The sequence below is a fragment of the Sturnus vulgaris genome, chromosome 3 (assembly GCF_052056855.1).
Source record: "Sturnus vulgaris isolate bStuVul1 chromosome 3, bStuVul1.hap1, whole genome shotgun sequence".
Classification (NCBI taxonomy): Eukaryota; Metazoa; Chordata; class Aves; order Passeriformes; family Sturnidae; genus Sturnus; species Sturnus vulgaris.
The window spans coordinates 81,817,882-81,845,715 of record NC_142245.1 but is presented as its reverse complement, the minus strand read 5'-3'; the positions used below and the strand labels follow the sequence as shown (position 1 = coordinate 81,845,715).

Sequence of the window (27,834 nt, the reverse complement as noted above, 5' to 3'; positions counted from 1 at the left end):
ATCACTATTATTATTTCTTTTAGGACCTCTAAAGTTCCCGGTGGGTTTAAGTGCAGTTTTGGTGTTATTTTGGATTGGGATTTTTAAAATTTGCTTTAGCTTTGGAGCTCTCTCGGTGTATTTTGTGGCTGCTGTTGTTCCCTCCTCTCCCGAAACGCGATCCCTGGGTAGGCGGGCGGGGGCAGTGGCCGCCAGCAGCCGGCACGAAACCCACCGGGATTCCCCATCCTGCCGCCGGCCTGAGCGCGCCCATGCTGGGAACCGCGGGGAAGGGCGCCCAGCAGCCGCGGCGGGGCAGGCACAAGAACAGCACTGCGAGGCGGGGAGCGGAGCGCGGGGCTCTCCCTTCCAGAGGCGGGCGGGACCCGCTCCGCGCCGAGCGAGCCGAGCTGAAGCGCCGCATGGCGCGGCTCCACATGGCGCGGCCCCGCTCGGCGGCAAGGTGAGTCTCCGGCAGCACCACCTGGGCTGGGGGCGGCACTGGGAGCGGACTCTCCCGCGGGCTCCCGGGCGAGGCAGCCCGGCAGCGGCGGCCGAGCTGGAGCGCGGGGGCGGCGGGCGGGAGCCGGGCGGGGCGCGGGCGGCGGCTCCCCCTGGCCGGGCGGCGCTTGGTTTCTCCTGGCAGCGGAGGCAGGGCCAGGCGCGGCGAGGGTGGGCGCGGAGTTAGCGGCAGGGCTGGGGGCAGTCGGCGGCGTGCTCCGGCGGAGTTTGTTCTGTACGCGGGGCGGAAGGTGAGGGACGGGGTCCTGGACCGGGCTCGGCTCCGCTGCGCTCCGCGGTGGGTTTTGGGGGTGGGAGTTTGTAGCGGCCGCGGAGCGGGGGGAAAGAGCCCCGGGGCAGGGACGGCAGGTGGGGATCCGCGGGACACGGTGGGCGGTGGCGGGTCAGACCCTCCCCCTCTCCCCCTCCGTGCTACTCCGGTGGAGTCGACGGCCGGGTGGGAAGGTGGCGGCGTGAGCTGGAAGTGGGCGAAAACTTGTTCCTCCGCGTGTTCTCCCGCTCCGCCGCGGGGCCGGGGCCAGCCGGGCGAGCCGCGTGTCGGGGGCGGGGGACGAGACGCGGGCCGGGGGAGGGCGGGTGGGCGCGGGCAAGAGGAGCCGCGCCGCCCCGCCGCTGCCGTCTCCCTTTCCTCCCCTGCCGCAGGTCTCGCTGCAGGAAGCGTAGCGGAGCCAGCCCCCGAGGGGAAACGCCTGCCCCCGAAGAAAAGGCTGCCCGGAGCCGGACCCCGCCTCGCAGCGCCGCCCGGAGCCGGAGGCGCCCGGAGGGAAAAGTTGCGTGCGGGGCCGGGCCGGGCGCGATGCCGGGGCGCGGCGCGCTCTGCCTGGGGCTGCTGCTGCCCGTCCTGCTGGGCTGCGGCTCGGCGCAGCCCGGCGGCTGCCCGGCCCTCTGCGAGTGCTCGGAGCCGGCCAAGACGGTGAAGTGCGTGAACAGGAACCTGACGGCGGTGCCCCCCGACCTGCCGCCCTACGTGCGCAGCCTCTTCATCACCGGCAACCCCCTGACCGACCTGCCGGCCGGCGCCTTCACTGCCCAGCGCCTGCCCGACCTCGCGTCCCTCAACCTCAGCGGCAACCACCTGCGGACCGTGGAGGCCGGCTCCCTCGCCCTGCCCGCCCTGCGGCAGCTGGACCTCAGCGGCAACGCGCTGGTCTCCTTCAGCCCGCAGGCCTTCGGGGAGGGCGGCAGCCCGCTGGAGGAGCTGGCCCTCCGCGGGGCCCTGCGCGACCACGGCGTCCTGCTCAGCCTGGCCGCCCTGCTGCAGTCCGGGGCCCTGCGCAACCTCAGCCGCCTGGAGCTGGCCGACAACGGGCTGCTGCTGCTGCCCGCCGGCATGTTCACTGCCCTGCCCGCCCTGCGGCAGCTGGACCTCAGCAACAACTCCCTGGTGGGCCTGCGAAATGTCTCTTTCCAGGGACTGGGCCAGCTGCAGAGCCTCAACCTCAGCGACAACTCCCTGAGTGTGCTGTGGAACACCACCCTGGCCCAGTTCCGCAGCCTGCCCGCGCTCCGGCACATCGTCCTGGGCCACAACACCTGGGTCTGTGACTGTGCCATCGAGGACCTGGTGGCCTGGCTCAAGGAGAGCGACCAGGTGGAGGGCAAAGAAGCCCTGACCTGTGCCTCCCCTGACAAGATGTTGGGCAAAGCCCTGCTGAAGATCAATGGCTCGGACCTGAACTGCTCCGTGCCCACAGACCTGCCTTCCCAGCTACAGACTTCGTACGTCTTCCTGGGGATAGTCTTGGCTCTCATTGGGGCCATATTCCTCCTAGTTTTGTACTTGAACCGAAAAGGAATCAAAAAGTGGATGCACAACATCAGAGATGCCTGTAGGGATCATATGGAGGGCTACCACTACAGATACGAGATCAATGCAGACCCCAGGTTAACAAACCTCAGCTCCAACTCAGATGTCTGACGAAATGCCTCGGATGCAGGGCAGTGCAAAGTACCTATGCATGAAAAGTAGACTTATGCTTTACCCTTGTGCTTGCTTCCATCTCCCCTGAAAAGTCTCAGACATGCTTGTAACTTGAGGGGGACATGCCTCCCTGTGATGTCAAGTTAATTTTTGTTTTGAGACACTGGACTGCTGAGCATGGCGTTCAGCTGTGTGTAGGAAACAAGCTGCTACTTATTTTCCTCCTTACCTGTCTGCACTTGTGGGAAATTTTTTTTCAAGATGTCAAAAGGAAAAAAAGGATTCTCTCTGATGATCCAAAGCCACCAGAGTTTATTAAACGTTTACTGATGCAGACGCCGTTCAACAAAAGCTGCCTCAACTTTTTGGGAAAAAAGTTACATGTTCCGCTGTGCCAGTTTTGATCTTGTATATCTGAGTTGAGATGCGATGATTATGTTTCATAGACTCTCTTGAGATTTTAAAAACCAAACTATCTCCTTTTAACTGCTCTTCTGAAGGAAATAAAATAGCAAGCATGCACAAATACTGTATAGTTTTACATGTTAGGAAATTTATTATCTCAGTAAGTCTCTTACTATTTTGTAGTTATTTTTGATTGCAGTTTACATGACTTGACAGAATTTTTTATACAAACTGCATCTAAACTCCATCTAAACTCAGTCTGAACTGTTATATTCAATAAACAGTCTTACAAGAACTGTCGTGTTTGCTGTTCAATGAGAAAAGTATGGACATCTAAGAATGTGAATAGCGCTATATTCTCTGAAGTAATAGCCCTGCAGTAGTAATATGAATAAAAGTTTATACAAATGTGTAGCTTAGAGCCATAAATGTTTGACGATTTTGTGATATATGCTAGGAGAATTACAATGAGAATTAAACAAGAGCAGTTGCACTTGGCACAAACCCCTCAGACTGCTCTCTGAAAGCACCTGCATAATGTCAAGACATGCTAGGGTCCACTTTTATGGGAAGGTACAAGCTAATAAAATTTTCATAAGGTCTTCTTTACCAAATTAAAAAAAATAATAATTAAATTGTGGAGTTGGCAAGCTAAAGAAAATTTTACCTGAAAGGAATTGCTTATTATAAAAAAACATACTTATGTGTCCTGAACTAAATTAAATGCAGCTCAATCGTCAGTCAGCAAGCTTTAGGCTTGTGCATCACTACAGCATTTATTAGATTGCTGTTTCCTTTTCAAGGTCTCAGTGCTTGTGAAATTTTGTAGCGATTTACGTCCAGTGACTTGATGCAACTTTACATTTATCTTAATGCATTTAACAGGTGCACTTCAGTATGGTGTGTTGCTTACTACTTGCTTGGGAATGCATTTTCTTGTAAATATATAAAGCATGCAAAAAATCCCTTCAGAATGCCTAATTTGAGATGCAACTCTGACCACATATAGAAAGGTTAGCAAGAACATTGCAGTGGCTGCCAATAATTAGTGCACTTTTTCTAATCTATTTGTGGTTTCTTAATGAAAAGAAAATACACCAGCTGTAAAAGTGTGATGTGACTTGATACATACCAGTTTATCTGTGGAGCTTTTTCCATGGTCACTTACTTGAAGCTCTTGAGCATCTCTCAAATTTTATTATTTGCTGGCTAATTCCTTTTGCTTTCAAAAGTGGCAGTTTTCTCATAGATGTATACGTTTGGTAAGAGCTCATAAATATAAAATAGTCTTTAAAGTATCAGAAGAAATATAATCTATTTTGGGCATCGGTATTATTCAAAAGCATTTTTCATCTTGTGACTTCAGACAAAGCAAGTAGCACAACTTGCTTTTGACTAATTTTCTACTGCTTTAAATTGGATTTGTTTAATAGCAGTGAATTTTTTTAATGTACTTATGTGCATTTACCCTTGACAATAAAAGAAAAGAATGGATATTAAGTACAATTATCGTTTTGTAAATCAGTATATTTTGCAATTAATGTGAATTAAGTGATAGCATATTTCTCCTGCTGTAATTTAAATATACGAGCAATATCTGGTTAACAGCATATGAATTAAGTTTGTGGATTCTTACAAAGCAGGCTGCCCATCTGAATATTAGCTGCCCATATTTTAAGGATAGTGTAAAAATCTTAGTGTGAAGAACTATCACTGCTGCCACTATGCAAACCGTTCATACTCAGTCTACATCAGATAGTTTATGTAAGAAGCTAGAATTTACAGTAGCTATGCAGTGTGCTTTGTTGTATTGGTTATTCTGGAGATTATCAACTTACACTTACCTGTACAGTGCCAAGAGGAGTAGAGCATCATCCTTGCTTAAGGTGCTCCTTTAATATAATTGATAAAATACGTGCAAACCAAGCCATTTCTTGGGCAATTTCCTGAGTTTTGTTAACAGATACTTTAAAGTAACTACAGTAAAAGCAATTATCCATGATGTGTTAATGTAACGGCTGTGCATTTGTAAAGCTGTGTAAGGACAGGCAGCGACTTTAATTGCAGTCTCTCATCAGTGAAGTGAGTATTTGTATAGTGGGCAAGTGTAACTGTTGTTACTGTTACTGCACATATTATTCTAAAGATTATTATTACTATTATTTTTGTATCTTAGTCAATGTAATAGAAATTTATTAGAGATCTGGTGACAGTTACTTTAAAATAATTTTTGTTGTTTGCTTACATGTGTATTTATTAGGATGTAACATTTAGCATGTGTCAGTGTTGTGTTGGGTGATGTTCCCCTACAGTGTTTTAGTGAATGCTTTGGTGTTTTGTACAATGCATTGTTTGATCTTAAATTCCCTTCCATAAACAGTGCTTGAAATTTGTTTTGCTTTTCTTTTACAAAATAATTAATGGTGGTACTCAAAAGACACATAAAAGTAGCTCCCACACCACTTCAGAACATGGTTAAAAACTAAACACTTGAAAAATAATTAGTTTTAACATCCTTCTGAAGCATTTTTTATAATCCTACTCTTGCTTTGACACCTGAGATTCTAATTGACTACTATTTCCAGAGCAGCTTATTCATTCATTCTTCAGTAAAACACATGCAGTTCTATATGTCTCTAAAATGTGTTTTGTATACTTAAATCTCCAAAGTTCTGCATGACACAGTTGTCACTGAAAAACATCCAGACTAAAATAGAGGGTAAATCTTCATGAAAGTCTGCACAGCTAAGTAGCAGAAAGGATCGCTTTTCCAAGGTTTAGCTGCTTTGTTAAAGCTAGTTTTAATTGTAACAATCTTAAAATTTTCTTAGAAAAACGGCACAAGGAACTGATACAGTTTCAATATATTTTCTTAAAACCCTTTGGATAAGTGATGTTGCCAGGTAAGAAAATTCCCCAAATCCTCCTTTAACCAAGGTAACTTTATATAAGATCATTTTTTATTTTATTAGATAATTTTTATTTGGCAAGCCATAATATTACCAGTAATTCTGACATTCAAAGAGTGGTTTGAAGTTTTGCAACAACTGCTTTAAATCTTTTCATTCAGGGTAATTTACTTTTTAAGCACTGGCAGCAGTCCCCAGTGACATGGCAGCAAGCAGAGCAGTCTGTTCAGACCCACATTCTGTTGTTGACTGAGATGTCACTGAAAACAGGAATGGCAAATTATTCAAAATATCACTACACGAGGATCCCAACTCTCATTATTCTTCTAGCATTTTCCCTGTGGTATACTCTAGTCTTTCTGCATCTGCATAATTTCTTTTTTGCCTCATTTTCTCAAGAAATCCATTAAAACGAGTATCATGAATCTGCACAGGTAGAGAAATCAGTCTGACTGCACCAATATTTTGAGGTTTAGCATCTTTATTTCTCTTTAAGCCTTAATGTGGAAAAGAGCCTTTGTCAAAGTGGACAGAATGAAAATTTGATATGCACTTTTTCTTTCTCTTTAGCAGCTGAATGTTCAAGAAGAACCATTCATTCTCAGCATATGATGAAGGAAAATAGCATTTGGTAAGAAAAATGTTTCAAGCTTCCAAATGACATTTATAGTCTATGAGAGAACGTGGAAAGGAGAAGCTTGTGAAGGAAACAGAGGTGTCTCTTCGTAATGGGTCGGCACTGGAAGTCACAAAGTCCGTTACATTCTGGTCATTTTTACAGTTTCACCTCTAATTTCTTCCTGTTGCTATAAATAGAAACATATTGCTGACAAGTAGCATCCCATCTTACAATATTTGCAGTGCAGGTGTTTCCACTGTGAGTTTCTTGTGGACTATAATAGAAGATTGAATTTAATTCGGTGCCTGCTGATTTAATAATGACCAGAATCGGGCTCATAACTTAATAATGCTTTTTTTGCAAATATGCTGCTTACAAGGGGAAAAGACCTTGGCTTGAAATCAAACAATAAAAGCTGAATAAAAAAAACAGGGGATATAGAAAGCAGAACGTTTGGAGAGTGCAGCATTTATCAGATACTTCACTCAGAAAAGAGACAAACCACGTGGGAGCTGAGGGTCCTTTGGTGATACAGAAGTAAGTGTGGTCTGTTAGCTTCTCAAGTCAATACAGCAGTAACAGAAAAGAGATGCTTTGTACCAACACAATAAACCCAACAGCACTCCTCTCCCACATTGAAAAAAACCCCACCAAGCCTTTAGAAGGAAGAATACAGGTTTGCAGTATAAGTATGTCCTTAAAAAGGACTTTCTCAACTGTGTTACAATTTATGTGTTGTCACATCCTTGGAAAACCTTGCTATGCCAGAAGTCATCTGTTGCGTAGGCAAAGCTTGAAATCAAGCTTTGCATTCCCAATGTTAGCCTAAATAGAAAAAGTAAACTATTAAGGAAATTAAACCGGTACTTTAGATAGCATATTTATGGTATAGTTAATAATTTAATATTTGCAATTACTTATATTTTTCAAAGTATTCACTAGATAGCTTTTCCTATCTGTTGATAGACTAGCAGAATAACAAATTTGTGTTTCTAGTAATTATGCATGAAAGCATCTGAATAAATTAGCAATATTTTAGTACATACGGTGATGAAAATGCTAGAAATCTTGTGTTCTAGAATGTTTCACTGTTAGAGAAATTCTAGATGTGCAACAAATAGCTGTAACTTTTTCTGATGGAAGTTTAGTTTCCTAATTAAAAAATATTCTTGAAGAAAACCCCAATAAAATATTTACCAGATTGCTTATATATGTTCATTCTGTTGATTTTATTACTATAAATCCTTACAGATATTGAGGTCTTTACTAGAAGTGTAGTTGGATTCCTTTTAGCCCAAATTGATAGTTGGGCTATGAATTTGCATGACAGAATAATGAAAAAGAAAAGTCCTTATAGTTGGCCTGATTTATTTACTTAGAAGTTTTACCAGTGAATGAAAGAGATTGTGCTTCAGTTGTTCTTGTTATTTTGGACATAATTTGTTAGCTTTTTTGGTTATAATATATGTGGTATTAATTTTCAAATTAGGTGCCAATTCTAAATTTAACAGTAATGTATTTTCATCTTTTTAATTAGCAGATCAGACTGTATTTTAAAGTCTTCAAATACATATTTACATAGTGAAATATAGAGGCACTGTTATTACTGATGGAGCTATTAAGGAAAAATGCTACTGAAATAGAGAAAACAGGTGAAAACCAGAGTGGTACAGAAAAGCCCTCAGTTGACAAACTTATATTCCTGCAACTTCTTTTAATGAAATTAAAACCTCATGGAAATCAAAGAGAAGAATGGCAGTTTATCTTCTCATAGACAGCTAATACAGATATCCAAAATTTTATTAGATAGGAACAATTTTTTGGGGTTGTCCCCGGAGCATATATCTGATAACTTAGATTTTTGTCTAAATTGTTTGCTATTTTTGTTTTTTTTTCTCATTCTTAGAGCAGCTAACACAGAAGGATGTTTGGCTTTACACATGATCGATTGATATATCCTATGTTTTATCACAGAACTGAACTGTCTAGGTATGTGTCTACAGTCTGCTTCAGGTATTCCATTTGTTCCAGTAGAAATTCCCTTCTGAGCCATAGCCCAGGGTAGCTTTGTGTGATGTCATGGGTATGTGTACAATAAAGAACTCATTTGTCAAACGGACCTTATCAAAATTCAAATAGACATTTCAACATAATTCACTGTATATTTCATCAAGTAATTGTAGTGAAATAGCAAAATAATAAAAATAACATTTATTGCCAGAATGCTGTAAGCAATCATGAACTGACATCACATTGGAGGATTTGAGTAATTTAAGCTGCTTCTGAAGATGGAAAAAGAAGAAGCTATTGCACTAACAGTTTTCTTCTTCAGGTAGGTGTCTTCATTCATTCTCATTAGTAGCTCATGAACAGGCAATAACTGAATCCTACAAATAGTTACACATTTAAATCCATTTCAGTCAGGGCTTTTACCCCTCTGATTTTCTTGTTCCATCTTTTCAGAGGTGGGTGCTTTAGTTAGCCTGGAGGGGACTAAGAACTCTTAGACATCAGAATACAAGAATTTTTATTTTATATGTACACAGAAGCATTTTGCATATATACACATACATGTATAAATATATTTATATAATGTAAAACTAGAGGAGACAGGAGTAGAAATCCAAGGCATACTGTCTCTCCTGTACATTTTGTTGGGTAGCTTAGGGGCTTTTTTGTTTCTCAGATTGGAAAGGGGACCTAAATGCCTAAATGGAATGGGTATGCCTCTGAGAAGCACATAAAACATGATTCATGTTGCTGCACACCTAGTGTGACCATTAGCAACAAGTAAACAAAAACTGGTGCTGAGTGGTTAAGATTTCCAAAGTGACCACAGTCTGGGGGTCTGCACTCCAAGTAGCTTAAAGGGGCTTAATTTTCAAAAGTTCTTTAACACCTTTTGGAAAATTACACTTGTTTTCTTTTTAAGGTAAATAGAAAAAAAATGCAGAAAAAACAATTTTCAATGTGAAAAGGTATATGTGTGGTGTATGCTTGAGAGAAAATATAAATACTTGTAAGAACGTCTGAAATTCTCCAGTCTTTGCTCTCTGTGTAATTTCTCAAATTGAGATCTCTGTAACACCATCTATCCAGAATATTCTTCCCCTCTCTAGCATATTTAATCATCCCTAATCCAGATTATTTTTATCCATTGCCTTTGTACTGTGACCAGACTTGATTACTTCACATTGGTAAGCAAAGGCAGAATTCCTAGGAAACAAGTCATGCATAAAATCAAATACTCAATATTTATCACCAAGCAGATTATTATTAAGGTTATATTTGTTGCTAGTCTTTCATTCAGGTTTTCCATTTTGCTGTTTGTCCCTTTATGTTTAGCTTTTCAGTATTAAAAGGGTTCTGTGGCAGCCCAGAGGAACTCTCTGGTTCTAATTTCCAGTAACAGACAGGGAGATCTTATTCTGAGACAACAGTCTTGAAAAAAAAACTTGCAGAAACAGTGCTTGAACTTCTCTGACAAGATAGTAAAATATCACTGAAAATAGCTCTGCTAACATATTCTTCATTTGTCATAAGTGCTACATGTTCAGAAAGAGCAGGAATGCTGAATTTGTGATGGTGATATAGGTGCTGTTTAACCAGCCCGTGAGGTTTCTGTTACAATAGCTTGTGGTACCTCTGCTCCGATTTCTCCTCCCTACAGCTCCACACACACTCTAATGTGCTCCAACAGGACTCGGATGAGTTTAGGGCATGCATTCACCAGATTGTGGTAATTTGTTTAGATTATTAATCATATGTGAAGTCCCTTATTTTCAAGTGAATAAAGAAATAAATTCTAGTACTTGTAATTTTTAACATAGAAAAACTAGCAGGCATATGCCTGGTTTCATAACTTATCTGTAAATACAAAAAAAAAAAAAAAAAGCTCTGAATTTGAGTTTGCGAGGAACAGATGTCTTTCAGCAAGCTCGGGTGTAAATTCAGCAGGATTTCCAATTTAATCCAGGAAATGATGACACGGAAATTTATTGCAAGCAGAGAAATAACTCGTTCTTCATCACGGTTATGCGGACTATGCCTTTTCCACGAAGCAGTGCAAGGTGTTTTTTATCTCCTAGGTTTCCAGGGAGACAATCACAATCCAGTAGGGGTTACTGTTGTTCTTAATAAAGCTCTCTAGATTTTGTAGTTTTAGCAATTTTTCTGATCAAAATCACAGAGATAGCAGATAGGATTTGATAAATGACACTGAGTAACATGAATTGAAGTGACCTATTTCAAACACACACAGATGATGCAGTGGTGCACCAGCTTAGAGTAGATGGGACCAGTGCTTTCACCAGCTACAATCATTTTAACTGGCTGGAAAAGACTCAAAATTGAGTATTAGTCACTGTAGAGAGCTATACAAACTATGCTTAGCATTTAGCAGTTGACACAGAATATAGTATATCCAAAAGGTTTCTAATATAGGTATGAAGCACCATCTCAAATTCTAGGGTTTTTTGTATACGACTTATGTACTAAATCACAACCTGTATGGCTGGCCTGTGGTTTAGAAGAAAATTGAAGTAAACTTGAAAGAAAATTGAAGTGGTTGATGTAAATGAAATTAATAGACAAAAACCTCATCTCTTGGGATAATAATAGTTTGTGATCTTATTGTTGATGAGAATTCAAGAAATACTGGTCACAGAAATATATATACCTCACATATTTATTTATTGTTATATGTTCAACAGTGAAAACATATAAATTTGCAGAGGGGATATTCAGTATAAGGAGATCAATAGATAATACATAAGTGCTACTGAGGACCCACCCAATTTTTTTTTCCATTATTCTGCCATGTGAAAGGGAGAAGAAGAAAAGGGAAAACCTATGACAGAACAAACTGTTTAAGGAAAGAAGGTGGTAGAACCAAAAATCCCTGTAATGACTGTCCTTCTTATCCTTACTGAAGAAGAATGTGGCAGCAATAGTGATGCAGAAGATAGTATGGTTTCTTTCAAAAGTTTAAGGTTGTTTAGGTTTATTCAGGGTTTTGTGTTGTTGGAGCCAGAGCTAATTGATGCATTAACATTTAATCTAGGTCACCAGAAAGTACCAATGCCAGAATGTGCTATACATTTTCTTCCCATGGTTTTTACACAGCCTCTGTGCTGCCCAGTAATGCATGAACGCTTATTGTTCTCTCCTTCCCTCCCAAGGGAAGTGTGTACACTGGCTGAGGGATATTGTATGCACTGTCTTGCCTTTTGTTTCTGAGAAAAGGCGTAAGCAAAGTAAAGCATCTTGCACTTAAAGGTGGATTTGCTTTATGATATTCCCTAATTCCCAGATGAGTAAGTTCCTTTGCAAAGCTTGCTGCTAGGAGAAAGTTTTGTCTCCCATGCAATAAGCCATCTGTCTGCTTTAGAAGAAAATGGTAGGTACATTCTTCTCTTCTTTAATTTAGTTCTAGATGTTCATCTTTCCAAAGGAATATGATAAATACTCTTTAGATTATCTTTCGCAGCAGAAAATAGAAGGTCAGCTGTGCATAAATTTGGTACCATGATGGAGCACACAGGAAATTATTGCTTAGAAACAGTGAAAAAATGAGTAAAGATCCTACCAATTAAATAAGTTTTTAAAGTATGTCATAGTAAATAAACTCCCTCCCTAAGGAACCTGCAAAGCTCTCAAATGTGGGCCTCATAATACCCTGTGAACTCTCCTCTCTCCCCTTCCTCTCTCCCCTCTTCTTTCTCTTTTTTCTTCTCTTTTCTCTCTCTTATCTCCTGTAGCCTGTGTTGTTCTGACTGAGCAGAGTCCCACCCTCCAGCTAGAAGGACATGAATGTCACCCTCTTACCTTCCTGTTAAACAATATTTGCAGCTCACAATTGGTTTTAATGTCTTGTCTACATCAGCCAAAATTTAGCACATGCCGACCTGAGCTTTGCAGTTAGGTGCTTGAAGAATACAACATAAATTGGAGATAACACATGCAACTTGGTCAGCTTGTGAATTGCTCTCACTAGTTTTAAATGAAGAGGGGAAACATGTCCATACCTTTTTGCTCTTCATATCTTCACCTCATAATGACACAAATAATAAAATACATTTTATTAATTTTCAATATTTACATGTGCATGCATTTATATATATGCATGCACACTTATATAGTACATTTTAAAATTCTTGCATATTTGATATGTATGAAAACACAAGTTTCCTATACAGAGACCATGCTATTCTTGCTGGAAACTAATATTTCATTTTTATCTCATGTGCAGGCTTTTGAAAATAATGCTAATTGAAAGCTATTTATATTTTGTCCACTTTTTTAGATAAAAGAAATAGAGTCTACTAGTTTAGAGCTAATTATTGCAGTAAGCTTTGCAATAAACACTTTTGATAACAGGAATGATGTTTCAGGCCAGCATGGCAATTTTTAGCATCTATTAAGTCTTCTGAGTAGCTTTAGAATTCTGTAACTTGTAAAACAGTCAGACAGAAGCCTATCCTGGGTGAATAGTTTAGCACAAAATACTCCCTTGCCTTCACTTTGTTTTTATTGCTCCTTCAGCATGAGGATGCTGCCAATATTTTGACACTTTTTTCTCCTTAAAATCTGCATCTCTCTGACTGTATGCCTTCAGAGAAAAAGAGCAAAGGACTGGGATATTCTTGAATTTTCTTGTCAAAACACCGACAGGATAATTACCAAGAGATGATACAATTTGTCAGCGGGAGAGTGGGTGTTTCTGCACTGTGACAGTGTCAGTATGGCAGGTACATTGTGCAGGTCTCACATCCTGCTTCTCTAATGTGAAAGGGTCTCCATCTTCAAACACGATAGGGGAGCCAGGGCACTTCTGTGAAAGGTGGTGTAAGATCCAGTGTTGGATCTTTAATGGCTTCTGTCCTAGATTGCCCATTTTCTGGGCTCTAAAGGAGAGAGGCCTTCACATTACAGTAACACCTCGCAGGTCTCAAGACCCCTGTAGTGAAGGAGGGCCTGTGGGACATCACGCAGTGGCTTTTTGGTCCTCTTGCATCTGGTCTTTCTACACTGTCAGTAATCCTTTTGTGGCCAGTTACCGTGGCTTGGTGGCTGTTTTGTACTGGCAAAGAGACATAAACCCAGCTGATTACAGGGGAGGACTAGACCTCCACCCTTATTCCAAAATCACAAAAATGTGTGATCCACTCTGTGATCCGGGTCACTCCAACAAGGAGAAAAGGAGCTTCAGAGGTATTTCCTCAAGCTCTGGGGATAAATTGTTCCTAACAGAGATAATTTAGATTTTCTTGGGGAGGCAGAGTTCTAGCAGTGACAGGAAAAATGTTCTGAGGTGTAATTTCTGCTAGGTACTCAGGCAGCTCTCTCTAGCCCATCAGTTGCCAGTTTCCCATTAGCACAAAGTAGTAACGGAGAGGGCTGCCTTTGGAAAAAAGGAAAAGACAGGGTACTTAACTTGATTTCATTTGAAACTTTATTTTTACTAGTGAGTAATACAAAACAGAACTCGTGAATAGTGCAAAAATGAGGAGTTTGTGGAGGTCGAATCATGACATTGACTCAACATTAAAGTGTTTTAAAGGAGGACTAGGTAAGTGTTCTGCCTACATTAGGCAGAATAATATTTTTAGAAACATGGCATCAGAGAATCATACAAATATTGAGTTTGGAAAAGACCTCCAAGGTCATGGAGTCCAGCTTTTGAACAAACACCACCATGCCAACTAAACCATAGCACTGAGTGCTATGTCCAGTTACATCCTGAATACTTCCAGGGATGACGCTACAATTTCCCTGGTCCGTGCATTCCAATGCTTGACAACACTTGCAGTGAAGAAATTCTTCCTCGTATCCAACCTGAATCTACCCTAGTGTGGCTTGAGGCTATTTCCTCTTGTCCTGTTGCTGGTTGCCTGGGAGAAGAGGCTGACCTCCACCCGACTCCCCCCTCCTTTCAGATGGTTGAATAGAATGATAAGGTCACCCATGAACCTTCTGTTCCCCAAGTTAGACATGTCCAGCTCCTTCAGCCGCTCCTCATAGGATATGCACTCCAGACCCTTCTCTAGCTCTGTTGCCCTTCTCTGGACTCAAGCACCTCAGTGTCTTTCTTGTAGTAAGGGGGCCCAGAACTGGACACAGGACTCGAGGTGTGACATCACCAGTGCTAAGTACGGGACACAATCACTGCCCTGGTCCTCCTGGCCAGCCTATTGCTGGTACAGGCCAGGATGCCACTGGCCTTCTTGGCCACCTGAGGACATTTTTTGGTGAACTTTTTGTAGTAGGGAGTAGCTCTGTTCTGTATTTCCACATTGCCTGGTGCACTGCATCACTATTTTCTGTCAGGAGCATCCAAAGGCTACTAGAAAAAAATATTGGTAATGCAGTGCAGATTAAGACACTGAACTTCCTTTCTTAGTTCTCCAGTAACACTTACTGCTTTAACACCACCAGTTCTTTTGGAATAGTGTAACAAATCCCTCAAATGCCTGAGCCTCCTCCTTCAGTATTTACCATGGACTAAATATCACCTTTGGGTAAAAAGTACTTAACACTATAAAATAAGAAGCCTTAGCCAGAATAGAGATGTTTATATGAGGAAATTTGAGACAAGCCTGAGAATTCTTAAAATGGCTAAACGCTGCATGCTAAACTGGGGGAAAACCTTCAATGTAATGCAGAGATTCTCGAGCTGGCTTTAAATGCATTGCTTTTTGTACAAGAATTCTAGCTGTGGCAATATAGAGCTCTTTGCAAGAGAATTTGCTCTGCCAGAGAGACTGCCTCTTTCAAGGCTACAGCAACAACAGCAGAAAGATACCTTCTTTTTTTGCCACAACAATTCTTTAAAAGAATATTAAAAAACTAAGACAGAATGGATCTCTTATACAAAAATAATTGAAAAAGGACATTCTATTTAGTGAACAAGAATTAGGTTGTGAAAAGACTGCAGTGAAAGAGGATGAAATTATCCCACATGATTTAGATTTTACCAGAAGCAGGTTTTCTGCTGGAATCCATGCTGCTGTGAATATCACCAGTGCCTGCACAGGGCTCCTTGTCAAAGCCCAGCCAGTCTGTGCCATCTTTTCTGGGGACAGCCAGGTGTGCCCAGTCCCTCAGCACAGCACCTGTGCTCATAGCAAATTCCCTGTGGAGGAGGACAGCTGTGAACCCTATCATAAGCTTTCTTTTAATAAATAAATTGATAAAAAGTCTGTGCAAGAGAATTTGCAGAAACCTCTGAGGGATGCTCTGGCCCAGTCAGTCGTAAGGACTGGGCTGGTTTGCTTTGAAGTGTTTGTATCAAAGTAACGTAAACACTGTGCTGCTTCTCTTTCATTTATTTTCTTTCACATGCTTCCAAATGTGCTAAGTTTATGCAAAGATGTCTGTTAGCTGTAACAAATATTTATCCTATGCTGGAACTGAGTTCTTTGAGGACACAGCAGCACTTGTAAGCAGGCATTTGATGAAAGCAGGTGTGCAGCTGCTCCATTACTCTTTTTTCCAGCTGGACACCTTACATTATCCTTCTCAAAAAAGCTGAACTTCCCAAGGTCTGAGTCTGTGTATGGAGTTGTAATTAATCAGCTTCAGTGGGAGCTGCATTTGTAGTGTCTGAAAGTAGCTGAGAAATCAGAAATGTGTATCCAGTGTTTCAAGCAGGTGATTTCTCTGAGCTAACTATTTATATTCCTGGCCAGCAGAATAAGCATGTCCTGAACTTCTGAGCAACTTATTCACAAAGTAATGCATTGTTTTTATAGGGAAAAGAGCCTTAATACACTGCAGCAGGAGGCAGAGAATAGTTTTCCCAAGTGTCTTGTAAATTTTGACTCTGCTCCAAAGGAAAACAAGTAGATGTGCTTTCTTTGGACACTGTGCCTCTAGTTCCTTGAAATAGCTGAGCTACATTCTGCTTCTGATCATGTCGCATCAATGATACTTTTTAATTCACATGTGGAAAGGCTTGGAAAGACAGGTGATTGACTTACATCTGTTCTGCATAGAGTGGCTTGTCATTTGTCTCATAATTTTTCTAACTCATCACTAGAAAAGATGTTTAATACAATGAGCTGCTAAACAAAATAATTATTATTTTACTAGTAAAATGAGACTAGTACACTTCTCTTATGATTTGATTTATATCAGATTTTTAGACTTTTATATCACCCAAAGGCCTTGGTAAGTCCTAAGATTCATCTTGTACTGCAGGTAAATATGCTTAAAAAATCCATCACCAAAGTGAATATGATTGGCTCATCAAATTGTTTGATTTGAAATTTGATTTCCATATATATTTTACATTTATGTGCCAGATATATGCAATTATACATACATCCCTTTAGGAAAGACTGAAATAGTTCTAGGACATTATGACTTAGAGAACATGTAATGCAGTTTGCAGTTATTTTATTTGTTGGCTCAAGAAACACGCAAACTAATTCAAGCAACTACAAGGCTCTGCTTGCCAAACTGTTCCCTTGGACAATTCCTTCCTGTGACTGGAGTTTTCCCCCAGATTTGCTCCTACAGAAACATCTTTTTTTCTGTCTTTTGAAGGAAGTGGCTGAACGCTTAAGAAGGAGGTTTGTGGCACAGGATCTTGAAGAGCAGGGGTGAAAAGAGGAAAGATTAGAGAATGCTCACAGGTTTTTAGGGTCGTGGAGACATCAGCTTCCTAAATGTCTGAAGCCAAATTACTTTGTCTGATGATCCATGTGCAGTTCAGCCAGTTAAAACCATGAAGTGAGATAGTGGTTGCATTCTGATGATATGTAATCACAGAGTGCCCTCCATGGCTTGGAAAGACAAGAACTGTCCCATCTGGAAAATACCTTCAGGTAAGAACTTTTATTCTTCCTCATGCAGAGAGGGAAGCATTGGGTTCAGTCCAATAACTCCAATGAGCTGCTGATCATACACTCAATAGCTTCCTGTCAGCTGGGACCTCTCCAGATTTCCAAGACTGCTCAAAAATCCTTGAGAGTGCCTTTGGGATGACATCAGCCAGCTCTTTGAAGACTCTTGGATGAATCCTATCAGGCTCTATAGATTTGCAGGGATCTAGCTGAGACAGCAGATCCCACACAGTTTCAGGGTCAGCTGTTAGTTGATCATTCTTGCAGTCATGATCCTCCAGCTCAAGGCACCGAGAGCCTCTTGGTCCATCATCCATTTTGAGGACAGAGGCAAAGAATGTGTTAAACCCCTGTGCCTCTTCTGTGTCCGGGTTTGTGAGGTGACCATCCTCACCCTGTAATGAACTGATGTTATTTTTACATTGCCTATTGCCATTAATATATTTGAAAAAGCTCTTTTGTTGTCCCCTACAGTTCTGGCCAGCTTCAACTCCAGTTGAGCTTTGGCAATGAGCACAATTTTCAGTATAGTTATTTAGTAACATTGAAGTTGGCCTCATTAAACTGATCACACCAGTTCTACACTGTTTATTATCCAACAGAAAGATGCTTTTACAAAGCAGTGAAACAGTACTTCATGCTGTTAAATACAGCTCATTAAAATGCATTCTCATTGAGCTTTTCACTGGTAGTATTTGCAAAGTAATTATTAAAGGAAACTGTAAAAGCTATATATTTATTTATATAATATGAAACTGTTATTAATCATCTATATGTTTTGTTTTCTACAAGGTTTGTTCATTAAAACTAACCTTATTAAAGAAATTATATTGGGATGGAGAAATTTATTACATTTCACTTTTCATCAACCAGAGCTGCCTATAGTCTAGCAGCGTAAGCTCATTTACACAAGTCACAGCTCAATGTTTAATGCAGTAATACAAACACAACATGTAGTTCCACAACTCCTTTTAAGCTCTGGCTGAATTAGCTTCCATTAATTAGTTAATGAATTAGCTTTCATTAATACCTCACCTCTACAGTTACAAAAGTCACCTTCAGATTCAGACAGAGGAGTTTCTGGTGGTAATTCTAAGAGATGGAAACTGGCCTCATTAATAGCTGTAGATGTTAATTCTGAAGTTTAACAAATACTATTAAAATTTGAACGGTAGTATCAAATTCCTTTTTACCCGTCACTTTCCAAGCAGTGAAGGTTCTCCTTACCATGACCACAGCTGTATCCATGATGCATTGAATGCCATTCTGTTCCTTATGGACTGTCATGGGTTGGAAATATCATGTCCAAAATCTGTGCTAGCCCACTACAGTGAAATTGTTTGTAGGTCTTATGACAATAAAAATATCAGCATAGAGCCTAACGTGGCAGATGTGAAAGGGAAGGGGGTGTGGAGGTTGCGCTGCACAATTAGGTCTCGCATGAGGTGGAAAGCTGCCTATTGGGATCACATGGAGACATGGCAGTCCTGGGTTTTCCTGATGGAATTTTTAGGCAGACACAGGAGTTGACTCCTTTGCTCCACATGACTCCAGTTGCATGGTAGGCATCGCTCATAAACTCTGCAGTCTCACTCAGAATTCTCTTTTTGTGCAAGGAAGAGCTACGGTGTCACTCTCAGTAGAGCCAGAGGTAAAATATTAAAAATAAAAAAAAAATTAGGAATATTTTTTTAAATATTTTTTTTCTAATGCCTGACCAATGTCTAATGTGCTTGGCCATTTTGATGAAAAGCCACTAGGACTTTTGTGGCTGTAAAGAGAGAGGGTGAATGATGGACCTTCAAGGAGAAGAGGAGGCTCATATGTTTATAATTTTTTTCCTTTTAAAAATAAAATAACAATGGAAAAAGGCCCCCTAAGATGGAAATGGGGGCTCTCTGTAAAGGCTCTTCATGCTGATCAGCAGCAACGAGACATAGAAAAATACCAGTGACAGAAAGATCGCTTCATTTGCAAGTATAATTGTCTCCAAGAGAGGTGTTCATAGAGCCACAGACATTCCTTTCCTTGCCACTCATTACTGGTGGTTAGTGTAAGGGATGTCATGATCATGCAGGTAAATGAGGAAGCAGGTAACTAACCTACAGCACTTTGATGGTTGCCTATTGAACACTTGGCCTCCTGGGGAAGCAGCATAATACCCTGAGATGCAATATAAAACATTTATAGGCTCCCTTTTAAAAGGCTTCCAGAGGCGAAGGTTCAACTTTTCCATTTTGTTGCAGAGTGTTTTGCTGGAAGAAATACACTGTGAAGAAAGGGGCAAGCAGAGAAAGTTAGCAGTAATTATCATGCTTTAGGGCTTTTTGTTAGGAGCTTCCTTGGTCGTTTCTACAAACCAAAATATTTCAAAGCAATTACATAAGTAGAAACAGTAATTCCCATTTAAAATAGGAATAGGTGATATTTTAAAAATGTTTTTCATACTTCATCATATACAGCCATCTCTGAGTTTCAAACTGAGTACTGCAACTACCAGACAGACAAAGCCTCGTGTGTCAAGTGTAGAGCCTACTGACGTATCCTAACAAGCATTTAGAATATCTAATATACCTTAGTGGTGAGAAAAACATGATTACATTTATTTGCCAGTAAATTCTGTACTTAAACAGTTAAATAGCATATATAGTGCATTATTTTCCTCACTTGATATGATATGGTCTGTGATGTGACAGGATATACACTTAATTTAATTTTGTTAGGATAAGTTAATCAAATCTAGTAACATGGTATAAAAGTAAAAAATAGCTTAATAGAAAATAAAATTATTTACATTCAGTTCCATGTCGTCATCCAGACTCCTGAGGAAAGAATTTTATAACCTGTCCAAATTTATGCTGAATTTTACCATCTCAAGACACATATTTAAAAGGAACAGTTTTGAAAGAGAAATCCCATTTTAATTGCATTTTAATCCACCCACAGAGATCCTGCATTTTATTGATTTGATTAGCTGAAGGCCATTCCTCTTGTATACTCAGAAATGCAAATTTTTGCATCTCATCAGGCAATTTCACTTATGCAAGTCAAGTATGTAGAAACGTACAGTGAATAGAGCAAAATCCAAAAAATCCTTTCCCTGCCTCCAGCCTCTGCTCATTCTTTCTAATAAGTTATCATTACTCTGAGCCATGTTTGCACATCCTACCTCCTCAGGGAGAAGAAGGGTCACAACAAGGAGATGTTCTAAGTGCCACTTGTCTCCATTTCATAGCAGAAATCATTTTTAATGAGCACATTCACTCGTTTCAGGGCAATGCCCACCAAATCACATCCCTCTGGGCCAGAACACACGGGAGTTTTTAGTAAGGGTGTGTGCCTCATGAGCAGACTAAAAAGAGGCCTGCAAAAAGAGGTCTGCAAAAGATCCCATGATAAATTGCTAGCTGAAGTGAGTTGCATTTGAAACATGAGCTGGTGTGCTTCATTATTCTGTTTGCAGCATTTGTATGGGAAAGTTCAGCAAACTAGGCTATAAAAATTTATGACCAGTTTGAATGTGGACAAAAATAGTGAGTTCATGTGTTTCCTGACTCAGGTGGTGATGGACAGTAAGAGCATACAGTACTCCCAAGTACAGAAACCCACAGAGCTTTATTTAGTGTGACCTGTCACTGTGCCCCTACACATTTCTAACGAGGCAGCAGCATTGGCTGGTGCACTGTACAGTGAACTGCTTTGGCTTAAAAAATAGCAGAGAGGGTATTTCTTATATGTATGAACATAAACGATGGTACTAGGTGCTGCAGGGAATTTAAGTTAGAAAATAATTTAAGTTGAAAAACTTAAGTTAGTTTTGTTGAGAAAACTCAACAAAGATTTAGGAAGATTTAACTCTGCTCTCCCTTTAATGTTAGCTGGAGGCCCACAGTTCCCCATCCACCCTTCTATGCCCTTTTATACCCAGAAACCCATCTTTAATTTCCTCCACAAGTTTGTGGAATCCAGCAGAGGGTTGCTCCAGACAGCAGAACAGTGGGAATCCTTGATCCCAGTCCAGGGGAGCCCCGCTGCCAGTGACGCAGTGAAGACAGACCGGTGCTGGTGCAGCAGCAGGAGATTTCCTGTACAGTATTAGTCTCACTCTTTTGGGACCACACAGAGCCAATTAGCCCTGTAGCATGGATTTTCCTTTTATGTCCTCTAACTCTTCGATACTCAGCACAGGAGTGAGGTGAGTTTGCTGCTGCAGCATAAAACACATACATTGTGTTTCTCAGAAAAAAAAGAAAAAATAAAAAGGGTTTAATCTTTCCTGAGAAGTCATCTAAGCTTTACTATCACTATTTGCAATTAGGCCAATGCAGTAGTCTTCAAAATAAAGGAAAAACCTCCCTTCCTGATGACATTGCTCATTTTCTGCCAGTGACAGAAATGTTCAAGGAAAGATTTGCTGTGGTGACTGAGCAGAACATGGTAGAGGAAAGCCTTATAAAAGTAGTGTTTCTGCTCCATCTCAGACTAAATAAATCCAGTAGACATGCATACAAACATGTTTTTATCCTGCCCAGGCTTCTAACTGAAGAAATTGACTTTGGAGACCTTACGTCTCTTCTCCAGAGTCTCTGAACTCAGTCATTTCCAATAAAAAGTGTCATGGCAGTAGAGGAATTTGAGAGCACCTTAGGACAACACTGGGCCTTGCTTACTGCCCCACTATTTTTCTGCTAGGTGATGAGTTTGTTCTGCTGATTATTTTGAATATATTTTGATATTAATCCATTTTACATAAGATAAAGTACTATATTCCTCAAAAGAACCCATAGGAGTAGCAATGCTAGTTTTGTTTGATATTGGTGTGGGAGGAATCAAACATAGATTCATAATGAGAAATTTATTGCTACCTGGTAATTGTTCACTCTCTCCTCACTTAGTCTGAGGACAATCTAGTTACCCTGTTCCTTTGGTTTATGAACAGTCTATAGATTCAAAGACTAACTGAATAAAATATGAAAGCAAAGGTAAAGTAGCTGTAGGGTAAAAGTTACAATATAACTAATACAAGTCTGAGAAAGCCATAGTAAAAAAAAAAGAAAAATGCCATTGCTGGGAATTCAATAATAGGGATTAAAACACTTGATCCTTCTAAATTTGAAGATATTATTATATATGTAATAATTCTCTACAATCTTTAAGTGATTAATGTATTAAGTTTTAGGGTGGAGATGTTAAGGAGAGTAGACCTGAGATGGTCCTTTGGGTTGTTCTGGGAATTTGAAAGAGAGCTTCTGAACTCCTCTGGGAACCTAATGCTCTGTAATAAATGTAATTCCTGAATTATTAATCAAAAGAGCATATACTCTCATAAATTATAAGCAACAGCTGAGGAAGTGACCGGAAGAATATTTCCTAGGACACCAGGAGAGTGATGCTCAGAATTTCATTGTTTGAGCTGAGATAGACATAGCTACTCTGATTCAGTAGCCTTAGAACAATTTACTCAACTGCAAGAACTTTCCTGCACTCAGATAGGCTGAATCCTCTATACCCATGCCCAGAGATGGACAAAGAGGAGCAGATGCCATCCTGTCTCATTTTTTAGCCAAATAGTGACATTTGGCACAAGCAGCCCCCTCCACAGTGCCAAGAGGCATTGCACTGAGGCAAGGCACAGCTAGCATGGCCATGCCAAGCAGGGCAGTGCTTCCCAGCAGGTTCCTCCAGTGCTCCTGCAGATGGCCAGGGTGTGAGCCATCAGCCCAGCAAGGCAAGCTCCTGTTGGGCCTTGCCAGAGCACCTGCAGGAAGGCAGCAAGAGCCAGGAACCGCTGCTTTGCCCAGATCTGTTGATGGGTAGGATGTTATCCAAAGGGAAGCAACGGCTTCCAACCTTGATTCTGGTTATTCACTTATTTTTCTCTCCTTTGAGCACTCTCCAGCTGTAACTGAGAAATCTCCATCAAGAAATTGCTACCTTAAGATTTGGGGGCCTGGTTGCCATATTAAGGAAAAGCTAAATGTAGTGCCTCTTTCTGCAGGTATTGAGAAATGCCTAAAATCATTACTGTGGTTCTGATAAACATTTCAGCATTTCCCTTGTGTTTCAGGACAACTGGGGCTTTTACTGATATGCAAAAGAAATTGAAGAAATGGGGGATAATAGAAACCAGATCAGTCTCCAAAAGGTAGGGAAGCAGTGATTTTTACTTGAGTTGTGATTGTGCAGAGGAATAAGGTGTTGCTTCTGACATCTAAAGAAACAGAGCAGAGAGATCAGAACAGACATGCCAAATTACAGTACCCTTATGAGGAACTGCACATGTTGTTGGAGATGTGCATTACTAATCTCTTATAGCAAGTAAGTGGTGGGAAAGAAGTGACCAGAGGCAGCAAACCTTTATTGTGCTCTCTAGAGAATAATTGGCTTTAATACTAGAAGAAATGTATCACAGGGATGAATGGTAAAGAGCTGTTTAGTTAGTTGACTGATTAATTATTTTAATAACAAACAATCTTAGGTAGATTATTCTGAAAATCCAGCACAACCGCCTAGAAATTTCCCAATGTCAGTCAAAAAAATGAAAAGGCAATTTCTGCTCTGTTTCTATCACTCTTTTTGAAATTATTTTGCCTGCCTTTCTATGCAGACAGAGAAGGGAGGTGAGACCTAATATTTCTTTAACCACTTATGCTGTCTTTGTTGTCCTCTGGCTATTCTTTACTTTCCATCACATCAACAGGGTTGGACACCTTCAGAGGACAGATCTGAGCATCTGAACTATTTTTCTCTGTGGCTACATGTCCACTGCCAAAGATTTTTGTCCAAGAGAGCAGTGCTTGTTCTCAGGCCAGACCAGGGTACAGGGTGGGTGGTGTCCTGACTGTTTGGGGCTGGCTGCTGCTAGAACAGAGGGACCACACAGCTCTGCCCAAACTTTTCACCAAGTCTTCCCTGGGTGCCCCACCAGCACTGAGTCCTAACAGCTGCTTTTCAATGGAAAACACCTGAAATATGGCAACACCAAGTCCCGTGACCACCGGTCCCAGCATAAGCAGTAGGTTCAAGTCCTGACCATCTGTTTACTAATCGGGGAAGCAGAGAGATGGAGTGACCAGCAACTGCTCTCTGTATATAATGCAGTAGCAGAAGAAGAGCTGAGGAGAAAGTAGCTGCTGCCCATTTCTCAGCCCCTTGTTTTGGAACAGCATCACAGTACCCAGATTTTTTAATACAGCCTTACTGCAAACATGCATCTCTTCATCATGTAAATGGAAAATTGTGCTTGACGTACAGCCCCCTCATAAAAACAAACTGCTTATGCCTGTGGCTATAAATATATACACACAGAGAACTCTATCTCTTTATCTATAGATACAGTTATACATCTCTGTAATTAAATTTTCCATGCTTCTGTCCTGTCTGATTGTCCTTTGATCCCCATACTATGATGATTTCTACATCAGCAGATTCCCAGTGCTTGCTTGGATGATGTAACAAGATGTAACTATCATGTGTGAATGGAGCCTAGCTTGGTGTGACTTACACACAAAGGCTCTGGCCTGGGTTAGACTGTGGAATTGAATGTTCTGTTCATGGATTTTCTTTTTGAGAGAACTAACTTCTTTGATTCAGAAATTAGCTCAAAATTAAAAGAAAAAGGCAAACCTCAAAATCCTAGTTTATATGAAGTGTTGCTGCAGGCCTCCAGGAATGAACTGAGGAGCTAAGTGATTTAACAGCTCAGCATTCCTTAGATGCCTCTCCATCTTCAGCCCACTTTGAAGCAGAGAGGTGGTCCCTCGGAGCAACTGAGGAAGGCAGGTTCTGGGAGCAGAAACCCCAGCTACAGCAGCTTCTGAATCTGAATGCCAGAGTTTGTTTCAGTGCTTCACAAATGACATACATGTGACATGCACTAAAAATGATCAATGGTCTCAGGGAGGCAGGGAAGTTAGAAAGGCAAGCCTTGAGTTCTTCAATGGATAAAAGCAGCACAGGTTTGCTCTGCTGCTAGCAGGGGAGGAAGGGGAAATTTCTCTATCTAATGGTACTCACGCTGTTCCTTGTTGGACAATTCTTCCTGAGTAGGCATCCAAAATACAGAAGCATAATTCTAAATTCTCTACACTGTGCTAAGGAGCAGTACTTCTGGTACAAAATCATGAAGTGCACTTTCCCAGAGCAGCAGGCATCCATACCATGCCCAGAGACAGTATGTGCCAGTGTACTGTAGAGGGCATGAAGCGCTCAGGAGGTTCAGAGAGGCTTGGGAAGGGATGCAAAGTCCCTGGGGCCACGAAAGCACAGACATGATTGGCCTGATGCCATGGCTGATAGAGAGCTGGGTACTCTCCCTAGGCATTCCCACTGATTGTGTGCAAACCCCATCATGCTGGGTGCTCACCATTTGCACACAGAGCTCGGTGCCTCACTCAGTCTCCAGCCTGTCTCTGCCTGCTGCAGAAGGGTTGGAGTCAACCCTGGCTGGGGCTGACTGCTGTGCCTGCAGCCACATGCTAGGAAGGAAGGCGTGTGGTGTCAAGCTACGTTTTCCTCCACGAGCATTTTTCTGAGTCAAGCATGTAATCTCCAATAAGTGGAGGGGCTCTCCTTCCCTGTTTTCTTGTCAGCCAAGTTTGGTACTCAGTAGGTAAGTTGTTTTCAAAAATAACTGAGAAGCTCTTCACTTTCCTCCTGCAGTCAAGCAAGGAGGCAATTACTTAGTTCTGCTTCTTGGACAAGGGGTTTTGGATCCTTCTCTGTATTCTTAAATTAGGTAAAGGTAGAAATTTTGACTGCTTCAAACAATTTTCTTATTTCTCACAGCTCGTAAGAAAGAGATTTTTTTTTTTTTTCTCCAGTGTTCTTCTGTGTTTGTGGTCACTTAAGTCCCAGGTTACCGTCTTCCAAACACACAAGGGGAAGAAAAATCACCTTCTTAAGGAAACTTCCTGCTTTGCACCAGACAGACAATATTTTAAGATTAAGCTAAACAACATTTTCTGAAGTTTAATTCATCAAATTATTCACAAAAGGAAAAAGTGTCTTTCTTACCTTTTTTTAGAAAAAAAATGCATTTATTTAATTGGAAAATCAAATACAAGAATAAAAAAATGACAAAAAATAGTTTCCTAATGCAGACTAGCATTCACATTTAAGTATATGCAATATTCAATTCCCTTGTTTTTATTGACAATAAAAGATGGTATCCATCTGTTATTTTGTTTATTTTTTAATGTAATAGAAGCAAAAGCTACCTTCAAAGACGTGAGGTAATGTCCATCAATAATTCACTCTCAATGGCTATAGTATTTAAAGATAATCACCCACTGGACCATTTATTAGCCCTGACAGAGTGAATACAGTGTCAGATATCACTGAAAGGCCTGGAGGATTAAGGCACCAACCCTACAAACTCTGCCATGCTTGCCAGTCAAACTAGTCTCCAGGACATAGTTAAACCAGGTCATAACCCTTCGCTTGAAGTAAATGCATTTAAGTCTGTTCATGCTTTGGATCATTGCCTCTCTGGCTGCAGGGAAAGTAAAAGGGTTAGCTCAGCACTGGAAGAAGAATTTTATATAAATGTAATATACCTTTTTTAAAATACATCATATAACAGATACAGTCTGTATCATTTGTCTATAAAACTGTAGCTATATACTCTGTAAAATATTGTAAAAACTAGAAGCAAAAAAAAAAAAACAGACTGGTTGAATCTTTAAGTGAAGTTAGGAATGCAGTAAGCAGAGACCTCTCAGCAATTACTTTAAATCCTTTAGTTATGTACAAGAAAGAAAAACTTTTCCTTCAGATTCTTGAATAATATTTGCTTATATAAAAAGACCCCACTAGTTTTCTGGTTTAGAGAGTGCCATAAAATCAGATCGTGCTGCTATAGCATCAGGATGCATTTTATTCTTTAATAGCTATGATGTCCCTGATTTTCTGTGCATCCAAGGAAATAAAAATCCCAACTCACAAATATTGTTTTTTCTCTAACTTAGCACCTTGTCATATTGGGCTAACTGGTAATATATTATGATTAGAAGCAATGGTGCTAAAGAAGGAGAAAAATGAAAGACTGAATATTAAATCTGATCCACATGTCCAGGTCAATGTTGCTGCCTCATGTAGCAAATACTCTTTTATTGGCAGTACCCACCCCTTTTTCTGATCTGCCATATCGAACCACACACTGGTTGGCAAGTGTACATTAGTCTCATTTAGCATTCCTTCTCCTGGAACAGCAAACAGGACAATAATTGGGTTGGGCTGTGTTTGGGGAGGAACCCCATTACTGCCTGTTCTTGGCCAATGACTCCAAGCTGCCCTTGCTCCTGAGAGGAGCACACAGCTTGGCAGCAGCAGCAGCATCATTCCTGACCCAGTGCCCAAGCTCTCCATGCCAACACCCCAGCCAGGAGGAGGAGGAGGCTGTCACTCATCTCCTGCCCAGCTGATGCTGCCCTGCTGTGCCCTATGGAGCCACCTCCCAGACACCTCTGCCACAGCATGGCTTTATCTTCCCTTTGCAGCCACCAGCTCCCTGCTTCCTGGAGGGCAAGAAGTTCCTGCCAGAAGCACAACAGACATTTTATTGCCACGTCAATGTCATGAGCTGCTGGAACTGAGCCATGGACACTTCTTCTGGAACTGGAAAATTAAACT

General features: G+C 41.1%; 1 protein-coding gene across 1 annotated transcript; it reads left to right on the top strand.

Moving 5' to 3' along the window:
- The first annotated feature begins 670 nt into the window (after positions 1–670).
- Positions 671–5,216, top strand: TPBG (trophoblast glycoprotein). The gene is made up of 2 exons (XM_088162121.1): positions 671–731; positions 1,144–5,216. The coding sequence occupies exon 2, from the start codon at positions 1,298–1,300 to the stop codon at positions 2,417–2,419; it is 1,122 nt and encodes a 373-aa protein (XP_088018247.1). The 5' UTR covers positions 671–731; positions 1,144–1,297; the 3' UTR covers positions 2,420–5,216.
- Positions 5,217–27,834: the final 22,618 nt, after the last annotated feature.